This window comes from Callorhinchus milii, unplaced genomic scaffold, assembly GCF_018977255.1.
Source record: "Callorhinchus milii isolate IMCB2004 unplaced genomic scaffold, IMCB_Cmil_1.0 Scaffold22, whole genome shotgun sequence".
In the NCBI taxonomy this organism is placed as follows: Eukaryota; Metazoa; Chordata; class Chondrichthyes; order Chimaeriformes; family Callorhinchidae; genus Callorhinchus; species Callorhinchus milii.
In genome coordinates, this window is record NW_024704763.1 from 3,700,753 (window position 1) to 3,714,909 (window position 14,157).

A 14,157-nucleotide genomic window follows, 5' to 3' on the forward strand; every position below is an offset into this window, starting at 1 on the left:
AACTCACAGGCCCCACAGGTGCAGACGAGGGAGGTAAGGCCGACTCTTGGGGGAATGAAGGAATGTGTGGAACGCAGCCACTGGTTTCAATGCAGGTCAGATACAGGGAGCAGCATGTCTACATTGTCTGACCTTGAGTCACGAGAGGCTACCAAAAGGGACACAACAACCTAGAGGCAGAGGAAGAAGTAAGGGCACCATAAAGTTGGGCACTACTGTCCTTATCTTCCCAAGAAGATCTGCCTGCAGACGCCTAGGCTTGGCCAAGGGTCAGGTGTGGACATCTGATGACAAATAAATTAAGTGCAAAAGAAAAAAAAATTATCGTCCCACCGAAGGACAATGCGTATGGTAATGCAGTGCTCCCCCAGTACTGCATTGGAATATTCAGCTCACAAGTTGTAGCCTGGGGGCTCAAACCCACAGTGGCAAAAATGTGACTGACTGAGCCAAACAGACAATCTCAGGTCAGACCAATTAGGACTTGAACTTTCCTTTTTGGGATTTTTCCATGTAAACTCACCAATCCCACTTTATCAACATGAGCTTATCAACTGTTTCCGAACTTTTGTACAATAGATGGCTTTTTTTTTTACACACACATAAGAAAATCAGGACATCATTTTAGAGGAGTTTCAGTATGAGCAATGGGTTTGGGTGTTTTAGAAAACAGTAGCCACAGGCGATTACTTTTTAGCTGGGCCCAAGCTAACGCCAATGGGGAAACATTCCTTCCCGATCACAACCAGGTCACCCTGTTTTTCCAAAAGGAGAGCTTTAGTCCCTGTTCTCTGGCAGCCGACACATTTGCCGTAATGCACCGAGAGGTCAGTCTGCTCCTACAACCAGCTCCCCTTCCACCTGCTCAGCATCTCCTGAGGAACGCCCCATCAAGGATGCACAGGAAACATTTCTCACAGGCTCAATAAAACTGCAAAGCTGAAACAGCAGCAAGCCTCTCCACATCAAAACAGCCAACCATGCGGTAAAAAGCTCCCCAAATCACAGCACTATGAATTTTAAATGCCCATTCTCCAGCTCGTTAAACATTAATGTTTGACACGATCTTTTTGTTTTTGTCTAAAGACCCACTGTCCCCTTTTTTGAGAACACAGATTTACAGCTCCTTCCTGAAAACAAATTCTCCTTTCGTAAGTTTTCTTTTCATATTATTTTTGCCTTTCTTTCTCCTCCCGTGTTCACACTGTCTGTGCCGAACCTCATCACCATCCTCTGATAAAGAAGAGGCTTCCTGGTGACAACCCCAACTATACTCTGACACCACACTGGATACAGTACTTTTTCCAAAGTGACAAAACCAAAATCAATGACCTCTCAGTTTCCCTTTCCGTTCAAACAAAGCACATCACTTCCACACCCAGTTACAGACTATGCTGGTGCTCAGCAACAAGAGAAAATACCATGCTCACCCACCGAAGACGGGTGGGATTACAAATGTTGGTCCCTTTGTTAGGGTCATAATAGAAAATAGAAGTTAGCCTACATTTTTTCCCCATTTATCATTTTTTTTAAGTAGGGGAGGAGGTGGTAAGGAATTTGAACGATATTATGTTCTCCCAATGACTCACTAGGTTAAAAGCACTGCCCACTGTGGAGATGACACATAGACAAGACCAGCCAAGTTTCAGTCCTGGTGTGAGCCGAGTTATCCGATCTCAACCGAACAGCATTAGGTCAGGATTCCTATCCAGTATCTGCTTGCGAGGAAGTGCTTGCATGTGGTCATTGGCTAAGGGCAAGATTGGACTTGGCTGTAACCACCCATCACCTTTCACCCAATATCCTGCAAATTATTCTCTCAGGATACCAAGAAATGTTAACATTATATTAATTCCCCCCACCCAAAAGAAAACTCCCTCTATTACATGAATAATATAGCACTCACAACATTTTGACACTGGAGTTCTCCAGACATTGAGAGAAATAAAGCGCCAAGATCTCTGCATTTCAACCAAATATTAACAGTGAGTTTAAAAGCTACAATTTTATTCAAGTTTAAATGACTTTAACCATTATACTTTGAAGGCATCATCTGAAGCATCCCTAGCTCATACATTGCTAGCTCAGTCCTAGGTATCCATAGCTCTATTACTCATAGATTGTCCAAGTCTCAAGAGTTTTAATTTGGTCTCAACAAAGGAGCCCTTGATAAAATTCAATATAACTTTCTCAAAAGAAACCATCGGCATTTGATCTTATCAGTCGGTTTTAAGTGAGTTCAACGGTACAATCATTAGATGTTTGTTCCTTGTGTTTCGTACATCAAGTACTTTCAAGGATGCTTATGCTCATTTTCTCCAGTGTTCATAGAGGTGGAACAGACTAACTACGAAAGCAATTTGGGGGAAAAATGATCTTAATCAGTCTGTGAACAAACAGAGTCTCATTGGCTCTGGACGTCAACATCAGTCTAGTGTTTGGATCATGCTTCCCCTCAGCATAGCAGTCGGGAGGCCATAGAAAGGGACTGCAGTCTTTCCCCAAAACACTACACAGTAAATCCAGTTAGTAATGCAGCCCTTATTTTAAATGACTGCCCAGCATGAACCCCTACTCTTTCCCCCCACTACTAACAGTTTAAACTTGTTCCTGTGTTTGAATAATACAAAATAAGTGATTTTCAGCTACCCATTCAACCTCCCAAAAGATTTCTTCTACATATCTAATAGTAAGTGCATTTTGATATTGCGCTTCACAAAATTACTGTAAAGTACGGTGACTAAGTATTTGCAGGCGAATACAGCAGCCAATTTGCACACAGCAATGTTGCAAAACAGCCAAAAAGTGAAGGACTAATTTCATCTCGAGGACTGTTGTTCAGAACATGGGTGAACAATAAATAACAACTTGAATTTATATCGCACCCTTCATGCAGGGTAGCGTCTCAGAGCGCTTAAAAGTTCCTTCTCTTTTCAAAATGAGCTATGAAATGTTTAATGCCAGACAAGCGGGACCTTGGTTTAACATCTCACCTGAAGACCACTACCTCTGGCAATGCAGAGCTCCACTAGAACTGCACTGGCACCATCAGTCTAGATTGCAAGGACAAAGACCCCAAAGTAAGCTTGAACCCACAACCTTTTGACCCAGAGGTGAACAATTGGCAGACTGAGCCAGGCCGCCACCTATCTCATCTACTAATCCTGAATCATTTTGCTTTGCAGAAACTGTAACAGCAGTAAACAAATTGTATTTATATAGAGCCTTTCAGGGCAGGAAGATATGAAACTAGTCCAGTTCCCTTTTGAAACTCTTTTATAAAATCATTCTTCTATCACTGTCACTTGTACTTTATTGCATCTTCCTATCGTCCTTTTATTAAATAAATTCTCCTGCACTACTTGTTTGCCTGGGTCTCCTTATTTTCAAATTAATACCATTGAGTTTTGTACCCAGAAGAAAAACATCCGTCTACAAATTTACCAAACCTTCCTTAATTTCAAGTATCTCCATTAAGTTTAATTTCAATGCGCCAGGCTCTGCTTGCAAAGAATTAGCTTGTGAGGCTCAATAGGTAAGACCTTTGCTTATCTCGTCTCAACTGGGAAGACAGGAGTAGTGAACTGTTCTTGTGGTCAAAAAGTTAAGAGGTTAATGTTCCAAAATGAACTCTGATGAAATATACACGCAAATAATTACTCTACTTTCTCTTTCGGGTGTTGTAGTGCATTCCTGGCTTTGTTTCACATTTCCAGCTCGTTATATATTTAAATTGCTTCCATTATCATCTATTTCTGGAAGAGAATAAGCCAACCCAATTTACCATCTACAAAAGTAATTCGATGAGAGTCCGATTATAACTGGCTACTGTGGTCAGTTGCTAACAGGTTGTGCCACACACAAGCCCCAAGTGCACACCAAATCGGAGTCATTTCAAAAGAAAAGTTTAGCAATATTTTAAATAGATGAGATGTGAAACAGTTTGAGGTTCTATCTAACCTTGTGGAAACGTCTGCCTTCATTGACACTACAATTTATGATGTTATTGCTGAGACGAACACAGCAATAAGAGTTTACTTGCACAACATTCATTATAAAAGTTAAGGATCACACTGGTCTACTCTAGATTATGGGGCTGGGAAGTGTATACATCAACCCAGTTCTTCTCCTCTTCCATCCGGACATTAGGTGATCCAGGGCTCAGCATGCTACAGCTCCTGAAGAGATAGGTCATGGGCCATACATACAGGCAAAAAAAGGAATTCTGTTCGTAGTATTTTAGTACCAACAGCCAGCTTTACCTGGAAATACATCCCATCAATACATCGAAAGTGCATGAAGGGAGATGGCTGGAAAGGAAAGTGCAGAACAAGAAAAAAAACAATTGCTTCAATAAACAGCAGGTTCTCAAAATGGAGACTAACCCAGTACACCTCAAAAATTACCAATTACAAGTTAGGCCACACAGATGAGCACTTCAAAGATTGTCGGGGGGTGGAAAAAGGGAAAGTCACTGTGGGAAAATGGAAATTTTGAAAAACAGGCGTAGTTGCAATAATAGAGTGAATAAATGAAATTGCGGGATTCATTACAATATTGGGTTTTAACAAAAAGCCAATAACAAAAATCGTTTTGCATCGATAGATTTGCTTCTCAAAACTTTTTGCTGTTCTCAGTTGTGAAACAGCCCCAAAGTAAAACACCAGTTGCAAACAGGGCTTCCAGTGTTTGAATGTCACATCTTCAACCTCACCGTGTTCCCCATTAATCTATTAACAAGATCATTGAAAGTGCAAAATGGCTTCTGAAAAAAATCCAATGTAGCTCAAGAAATTGACCTACCTTTTTGGCAGTGGTTGGCAGTCCAGCAACGGTAGTTATACTGGTTGTTCACACTTGTCTTTGTGCAAAGAGGACTATCTTCCATAGCTCCCGGGCAGACATCTCCGCATTCACTCGGCTGTTTATTCCGATCAAGGTAGTTATTCTCCACAGAATCCAGGATGAAGGACCAGTCTATAGTGGACAAGTAGCACAAATCTGGATTTTTCTCAATCCGAACCGCGCCCCGCGTTACATTCTGGAGGCTGTAGAGCCCAATCTCTTTGAGGTGAGTCATTTCAAAGATGACCAGAGCGTAGTTGAAGAACAGCTGTATGCCCCGGATGACAGCAAGGTTTGGGAAGAGGTCTCGCAGTGTCTCCAGCCCAGACACTCGGTAAAGCAGCAGGTAATCTGTGATCACGGTCAGTTTTGGGAATCGAAGGCCACGGAAATCTTCCACTTTAGAATTAAAGATGAGGAGAATTTGAAGGTAACCTTCGATTATGGTGCAGTTCTCCAGCTGCTGCAGGTCCCCAACATTATTTCTGATATCCAGACCGTGACATACTGAAAGCAGGATAAAGAGACAATTTCAATAAATGATAAAGATTTAATGACAAAGAGACAAAAGCCTCATACGAACAAAATAAGTCATTTACAGAACCGAAAACTCTCATTATTTGTATCAGCTAAAGGTCCGAGGTTCAGTTCAATCCAATGGGCTAAGTTTGTGGGAGACGCAGAAGCTGGTAACCAGAGACCTTGCACCCAATGTCTACAATAACCCCATCAGGAACGTGTATGTGGGTGTACCGATTTCAAAGGGAAGAAATAAACTAATTTGCAGTTAAATCACCTGTCAACTCTCGCTGTATGGACATGCAACTCTAGAACTGTACCTCAATGCAAGTCAATGCAAAAGAAAACATGTTTATCATATATAAAGGCACTACATCAAATGCAAGGTTTATTATTATATTATTATTGCTCTTGGCAATCAAAAAAATAACTTAGGAAAGTAAAGCCACATATGTTTGTGACCTACTTGAAGTGGATATAGGTATAAAAAATTTGACTTCAAACAGTCCCTCGGCTAACACTCAATGCAATGGGGGGGGGTGTAAAAATTGTCAAAAGTGTCAATAACTCAGTGGTTAGAGCACACGCCTTGCAAGCGAGACACCTGGATTCAATTCCAGGCAGGGCGAAACCTTGGGCAAGTTTCCTTACTCCACACGCCTAATAATAATCCTTCCAAAACAAAAAAAATAATAAATTGGTCATTTTCAATCCGCGACTGTTTGTGGGACACTGCTGTACCCAATTGGCTGCCGCGTTTTGCCCACAAATATACAGTCAATTCACTTTACAATCTATTCTGTGAAGACATGAAAGGCGCTATATCAAATGCAAAGATTATTATTATTTATTAACTGCATTGTCAAATGTTCCGCTCTTCTGGAATACACACTGAACCAAGGACCAAATCTGGCAGTTAAAGTGCATGTTACAGATACATAACATTCAAAGAGACAGGAGTTCCTCCTGGTGTCTTGGCCAACCATCCTCACAGTTGTGCGTGGAACCTTGCTGACACAAATGATCGCATGCTTGTGAAGCAATTTAAGACATTTGAATCGTGATTAAACACTATAGAAACCCAAGTATTTCCTTTATCAGCCACCAAAGATTCTAGTGCGAGTGGAAAAACAGTACCTTCATGGTTTAATGTGAGCACTGTGGGCAAGTGGCATTAAGGGGCAATCCAATTAAACTAAATCCTCTCACAGGAAGACAGTTAGATTGTGGCCACATTGGGACGGAGAAAGACCTCAGTCCTTTGGCAAAATTCTCACATTTTAAAAAACGCTTACTGCAAGTTGTATTGGTTCAGAGGGATATCACACGTGTAACAAATGGTTAGTTGATGGGCAAGAACAACAATTCTATGCTTCCCAATGGAGAATTCACATCACTGAAGTAACAATGATGGCCCAATACCAGTATGTTCCCTAGATTTATTCCTCCGTCCCCACGATCTATAGGTTTCGAGTCAATGCAGATGCTGATGTGAGCTCACACCAACAGTTGCTACGGTGCCTACCATTACCACAGTGCTATTTATCAAATGAAGAATAAAGTTTAAAACAGCAGATTGAATATCAAAATACAGACAAGTATTTTTAGGACGTCCTCCCGACGTGAAAGGCGCTATACAAATGTAATTTTGTTGTTGTTGTTATCCTGCATAACACTCAGCGCAGTCTTCCACTCAGTCCTTCAGTTAATGAAATTTCTCTCTCAGAAGTAGTTGTTGAGGCAGTGCCCAAAGAGTTGTTTAAGGGAAATTATAGATTCTTTAAAAAAAAGGAATATTAAAAAGCACCGGGAGTGAGCGTGAGAGTGGGATTAGAGTAGGTGGCTCATATAATGAAGTGCACTAATGGTGACTTAATTGGCCAAATGGCCTGAATTTGTGCTAGAACATTCAATAATTCCATAAATGCATATGCCAGGACAATTTAATAGTTAAGTCCTTTCAAACTTCACAAACAAGGTTACATAAAAAATACTCTACAGGTGGTCTCAAAAAGGAATTATGAAGCCATTCCTGCATCCCATAGATTTAAATAATCTCAGATACATTAAACACATTTGAATTGCACTCCTCTTAGTGTCTGGTGTCACAAAGGATTACTAGTGGGTGAAGAATCCTATAGAAATGACACCTTGTGTTAAATCATTTCCTACAAACTGGTCTGTCTAACATTGTGACAGTAATCAGGTAAATCTCTGTTGGTGTTCTCACTAGAATGCCTCCAAAACGCTTGAAGAGAACCATCACAGTAGGCCTCTCTGGTTTGAATAACATGGACGGATTTTGCTATCAGAACCGAACTGGACTTGCAACCGGATGATCCGGCTTTGTAATTCTTCACTTGACAAGTGAACTTTCCTCGACTCACTGGGCAAGTTCCACCTCATTTGATTTTTTGCTGGGCTGGGTGCTTTATGCTGGGCTGGGTCTTTTGCAGCATGCAAAGTCATCTACATTCCCTCAACCCAACTGCACAGGTTTGTTTTTTTAGAAGGGAGAAGAGAGAAAATGGAGGATACAAAGAGGGAAAGGTCATGCTGGAAAAAACGTAAACTTATTGGTGAAGAAAAAGGCTACAGAGCCCATCAAAGGAAGAAATGTGGAGCAGGTGACAAATGGAATTGAAAAATTAGTATAAAAGGATTGGCATAGGAAAAAAAATACTAGTACCCAGTGATCCTGAAACTCAGCTTCTAGCCTATATTACTGGCTGGGATGTTCTATACTATGAGATTTTATTGGACCTTGTCTTTGCTCCTGATTGCAGAATTGACTCCATTAGGGCTCCAGGGTCAATGAAACATCCAACGCGATGGACTGCAGATGAAAATGAGAAAACTTCAATCCCAAAAGTTGAATGCTTGATTCCATTATTCTTATTGTGGGCCATTTGATAGAACCCTCTCTCTCTCTCTCCAGAGAAGTAGAATGTTATGGGTTTAAGCGGGACTTGAGCTGACAGTCTAGACCGACACTACAGTGAGGACTGCAATGTCTAGAGTGCAATCTTTTAGGTAAGGCGGACGTCCTGTCTGCCTGCCTTTAAGTGGAAGTCCAAAAAAGATCAATTTCATATGATCATTTCTTCTAAAGTCCACTAAAAAAAATTACAAATCATAATTGCGCAGTCATGGTACCATACAAGTTTCTGACATTAGATGTCACCAGAGTAGATGGTTGGCAGATACATTCCAGTCAGGTGTTATCAGACGCAAATCAGGAGGTAACCAGGTCACTGGATAGCAAACAGGAGCATAAGTCCAGTCCGAGTTTTCAGTTTGAAACCACATGCTGCTGCACCTCAAGTGCTAGCCTTGCCAACTCGTGCAGAGCAGAGTGAGAATCTAAGGAAAGCAAGAGCATTAAGGGTTATAAAGAAAAAGTGGGAAAATAGGATTAAAGGATCTGCCATGAATTTATAGAAAGGCTTCCCCTCCCGTTCCCATGAAGAACATAGGACTCTCTGGCTGGGTAGCATTCAGGTTTCATACTGAGCAATAGCAAGAGCTATCGGAAGAGCTTCCAGGCAACAAAAGAGATACTATCCCTTTTGCAGAGTTAAGTGACTAGCAAACACTTGAAAATAGTCCAATGCTCTCACTTCAAATATTCACTTCAGTGTTCACACAACACACCAGCGCTGATTTTTATCAAGAATAAATGTCCTCACGCTACAGAAGCAGTCAGATCCCACAAGTATCCATGGGATGGGCATTGGGAAAATGCATCCATCCTTTTTTTTAACTGGAAGCAGGGATGGAGGCTCTGAGTCCATTCCTGAGATGAGATTAGTAAATGTATTTCAATTAAAAGTCTTCTCTTACGCCAACCTATGATTCAGCAAGCTTAATCTAAGCATATATTTTTAAAATAAGCTCATCATCATATCAAAACATTTCCACTAGTAATTACTATAATAATAAGTTCAAACGTATATCAAGAAAAATAACATCCATTAAAGTGTAACGTGGCAGTGTTACTGGTCTGGCTGACCCACCACTGAAAACCAGTTAGATACTACCTACCTCTAGGGAGCGATCTAAACCACAATAAAATAATAATAATCTTTGCATTTTGTATGGCACCTTCCATATTGGGAGAATGTCCCAAAGCGCTTCACAGGATTTACTGTGAAGTGGAGTGACTGTGTATTTGTTGACGAACTGTCACGTATACTGTGAAGTGGAATGATTGTTCCTACAGGCACAACTAGCAGCTCTGTACACAGAAGGCCCTTCACTCACCCTGATGGAAGGTGAATATATTATTTATCTGCAGTGTTATTAGCCAGATCAGACCTAGTATATCAGAGCAGAGTACGCTTTTCTATATTCAAAAGAAGAATCTTTGTACAAGGCATACGTCTCTGACCAAGCCACTGCCTAGAGTGATTTCTGTGATTCTTGACGTCACTGGGGCACTGTTCATACTCACAGAAAGAAACATAGCAACATGAGTAATTACTGCTGTAGTTGTGCTGCACGTTCCAGATTTCCAGTAAGTACTGATGTAAGTGAAAGACATCTCCTCACTGCTCAGGATTTCAGAAATACACCCAGACTAGTGTCTCCAATCACATTGCTTAAACAGTCACCTGTCTCAAAGACAGTCCTTGTAGCAAACTCTTGCCTTTCCCAAACTCCGTTATACACTGGCTGCAAATTCACATCTCCATTAAATTGTTTGGCTGTTGAGGGAACTGATTTAGATTGTTTGAGTAAAGCAGTCACAATCCGCAGCATGCCAAATCCAACTCTGCTCAGCACCCATGTTGTTTACCAGCCAGTATACCCCCCCCCACCAAAAAGTGCTCATTTACAACTGGAAAACACAATTCAGATTAAGTTCAAGGTTTCACCCTCTGCTGTGAACATTTTAAAACTATTTTCCCCCATATTATGATGAATATAAAAAAATCTATTTGGCACAATTTTACATAAAACGACTCTTTACACAGTGAAATAAATGGGATACTTTAAATAACTGGAAAAAAATTGAAGAACTGTTATACTTTGACTCGCTTCTCTAGTGGTGTCTGAAACAAACTGAGAAGCTCACTGTGGACAGCAAGTGCACTGACAGCTAGTGTGCATGCTCTTTATAAAAGGCACTGAATATGGACACTGTTGAAAAAAATAATCTGGGATGCTCATTTGAGATATGGCTAGCCTCGGGGATGGATCCAAAGTAGTTTGGGAAATGATATGTCAAGCGACTGCCAGGATGGTGGAAGGCGAACTAGATGGATCTTGGTCCTCTTTCGCCTAGCAAATTCTTATGTACTTTTATGGATAGCAAAGTTTATGTATGCAGTGCAGTCTTTACTCCCAGAAAAATGATATAATATAGTTCATGATTGCTCAGTCTACAGTGGAGACGTGACATTTGGTCATTTGGCCAAGGCACCCAAGAGCAACAGCAAGTGTATTCCAGTCCCTGGCAGCCCAACTCCAAGTGCAAACCCAGGGGGCACCTGCGGAAAAGCGTGGTGATTTGAAAAATAATTTAAGGGCGAAGCTTCATTTATGATTTGGGGCAGAGAATGCTACATTCCAATTATCTTTAGCGTCAATACGTTTTTCTAACCATCCCTTTAATGGTTATCTTAAATGTGTGTCCTCTCATTATTGATTTGGTAACCGGTGGAAATGTTGTATTACTATTTATCCGTATCTCAACACCAGCTCTTCAGATAGAACCTGGCTGTTTATTTGTCTTCAATAGCTTTATCAGAGCTTTCAGCAGATAACCAATGAAGCAATTGCCCCTTGTATCTCTCGATTGCGGCATGTAAACATTGCCACATCGTAACTTCAATAGAAAATGTTCCTCTGCACTCCCGCAACTGAGCAATGTCACAAGAGCTGAGCAATCGTTACACATTTATCCCCAGGATAGCTGCACTCGTGAGATCAACATGCAAACTATGACAAATAGACTACAATTTGCAGAAGATTCAATGCTCCTAATGAAAATGAATGCTACTGATGCATCACCAGAGTGTTTGAGTGCAGTATTACATCTCTTACCCCATGCCCACCAACGAAACCAGGACAGATTTTTATTGAGTGGTTTGGCCACCTTTCTTTCGCTCAATTGGGCGCATTCTGGTCTTGGGGTTAGAAAATTATGGATCCAAACTCCATGTGGAGAATTGAGCTCACTGTCCAGGCTGACACTCCAGCTGAGTACTGGGAAGCATTGGTGAAACGCCATCCTTTAGAGGGGACGTTAAACCAAGACACCTCAAAAGGGAGTTGTTGTTCTATTTGTAGGAAAACACGGAGCCAAGTGCGCACAGCAAGGTCGTACACCCAGCCATGCAATGAGTGACCAATTAACCTGGAGGTTTGTTAGCCAAGGGACATGGAGAAGCCCCTTTTCTTTTCTAATAATGCCACAGGATCTTTAACATTGACCTGAAAACAGTTGAACCAGACCTTGGATTAACGTCTAACATTCCCCCAGTAACATACTGGAGCGGCAACGTGAACTGTGTGGTTTGACCTTAGTATTTAGACTTGCAGGTCTCACTAGTGAGAACATAACAGATATGCAGGTGACATACAGAGATTGTGCAATTTCTCAACACCAAACAATAAGTACAAATGTGCCCATATGCAGCTCAAAGCAAAAAATGTAAACATACCCCAGCCCACACACATATGGATGTTCATGAGAACATTACAGACATATGGGCTGAGAATTTCCTCTTGCTAAGTGTAGTGGCTTTTGCAACAGGCACTTAAATATGTAAATTATAAGAGGAAAGGAAGGAAGAAAGAAAGGAATGCCAGAAGGAGTAACAAAAGTCTAGAGGTACTGGGAAAGACTGAGTCAAAATTGGAGATAATAAACAATTCCAGCATTTTGATCGTACCTTATGTTGTTCAAAAGTCTCCCAAGAGCTTCAATGGATTTACTGTATTGTAGTAATGGAGCATTTTGTATGCAACCTATTAGGGGGAATGGCAAACCACAGATAGAGAGCGAAGCATACTTTCCAACCTTATATATGAAGAATGGTCACTTGGGCAAGGTATTGCCAATGACTTGCTATGATGGAATCAAATCTCAACACTTTCAGGTCAAGGACGTTTTAACCTCAGTATTAGAGCAGTTGTCAAAACACGGGCTGTACAGAAAGTTCACTAACACTCAGCAATATATTAACACTGAGCAGAAGCTTTTCTGAAACTTTTTAATAGTGAGCACAGGGTACACCTCTCCTCTGAGCTGTTCTAACACTGAACAGACTCTTATAAAGAGACAAGCGTCCAAAACAAAGAAACCATCTTGCACGCTTAATCAATTACATTTGACATCACCAACCTCACTCAACAGCTTTAATCTTTTTCCCTCTCCCTTTTAAAGTTGCCATCTGCTTTGTAATGCAGAGATAGAAGCTGCCACAGCACCTTCTGATGGTGACTTAACATATCTCTTTGTGGATCCCAACCTCCTCCATTCAACCTGTAACGCCCTGAGGACAAACTACTTTCCCCTAAAGTGGTCACTGTGCATATGCCAAGGGGGTTGACTGAGCTCAGAAAGATGGGCACAATTTAATTAATGGGGGGGGGATAGGAAATGTCCTCAATTCCTTTCACACTCTTGCCCTCCCCCACCACCTTCTCCACCTCTACTGCCCTGTCCGAACCCTCAGATTCCAGTTTACTGCTGGTTTCTGGCTCCTTCTGATCCATCATCACTGGCCAAGCCTTCAGCTACTACACCTCCGCCCTCTGGAACTCTTTTACAAACCTCTTCACTTTGTTTCTCTCGAGCTTCCAAACACTCCTAAAAACATATTTTTGGACCGCCTTTGCTCAACATCCCTAACGCTCCCTCTCCCGGTCATAATTGTAAATGCTTTGAGACACATTCTACACGAAAGGCACTCTAGAAACATCACTTCAAATTGCCCCCACCACCCCTAGCAGTTTACCCTCATGTTCATTAACTCACAACACTCTCTAAAAACACACGTTTGAATGGACAACATATGGGCCTTTCACAGTTCCAAGTACTGCATGAAAATGTCACCCCTCCCAAACCAAGCCATAACATGACACTACATTGAAATCACTTGGGTAAATTACAGGATTGCACAATTTCAATATTTGTCAGGGGGAGGGGGAACAGAAGGTTAAAACAAAGCCCAGTGTATCTGTTTAGAAAAACATTAAATGATATTTTGAAAAGAGAAGGCAGTTTTTCAAACAATGTCCTAAACCAGATGAATTAGTCATTCACCCTGTGGCTTTTTCTGGGACCTTGATGTACGCAAATCGCTGCTGTTCTTTCGTACAAAAAAATGGTGTCTGCACGATGTATAATTTACTGGAAAATACTTTGTGATATTTGCATATATTAAGAGACTATAAAACTGTAGGTTCTTTCCGAACATATACACCTCCAATATTCGCAAGTCATCGAAATCCTGCACTAAAGAGCAAGAAATCATATTTAGTGGTTGAGTCAGAATCTTGCCATACTCCTCTTCACAATGTGACTAATCTAACTCCTTAATATTTTACATCACAGCAGTAATGTGGTACGTGGCAGCACCAAGTCTGCAGTTTCTCACCCAATGTATCAACATGAAACATGTGTCCTCGAGCATGTGTTCAAGTAGTAAGAAGTGCCTGAGCTAAATTTCACGCTGAATGAGAGGAGGGACTTCAGCACTGCAGAACGAGAAGCCAATATAGCTGCCTTTCACATATGATAACATCTCAAAGTGCTTTACAAAGACAGTGTGGATTGCTGAG

General features: G+C 41.2%; 1 protein-coding gene across 1 annotated transcript in view; it reads right to left on the bottom strand.

The window, feature by feature from the left end:
* The window catches only part of igf1ra (insulin-like growth factor 1a receptor), a 117,660-nt gene that overhangs the window by 94,233 nt on the left and 9,270 nt on the right, over positions 1–14,157 (bottom strand). The window contains exon 3 of the mRNA XM_007908370.2: positions 4,804–5,352. Within this exon, the coding sequence (XP_007906561.1) occupies positions 4,804–5,352 (549 nt within the window). The remainder of the gene's footprint in view (positions 1–4,803; positions 5,353–14,157) is intronic.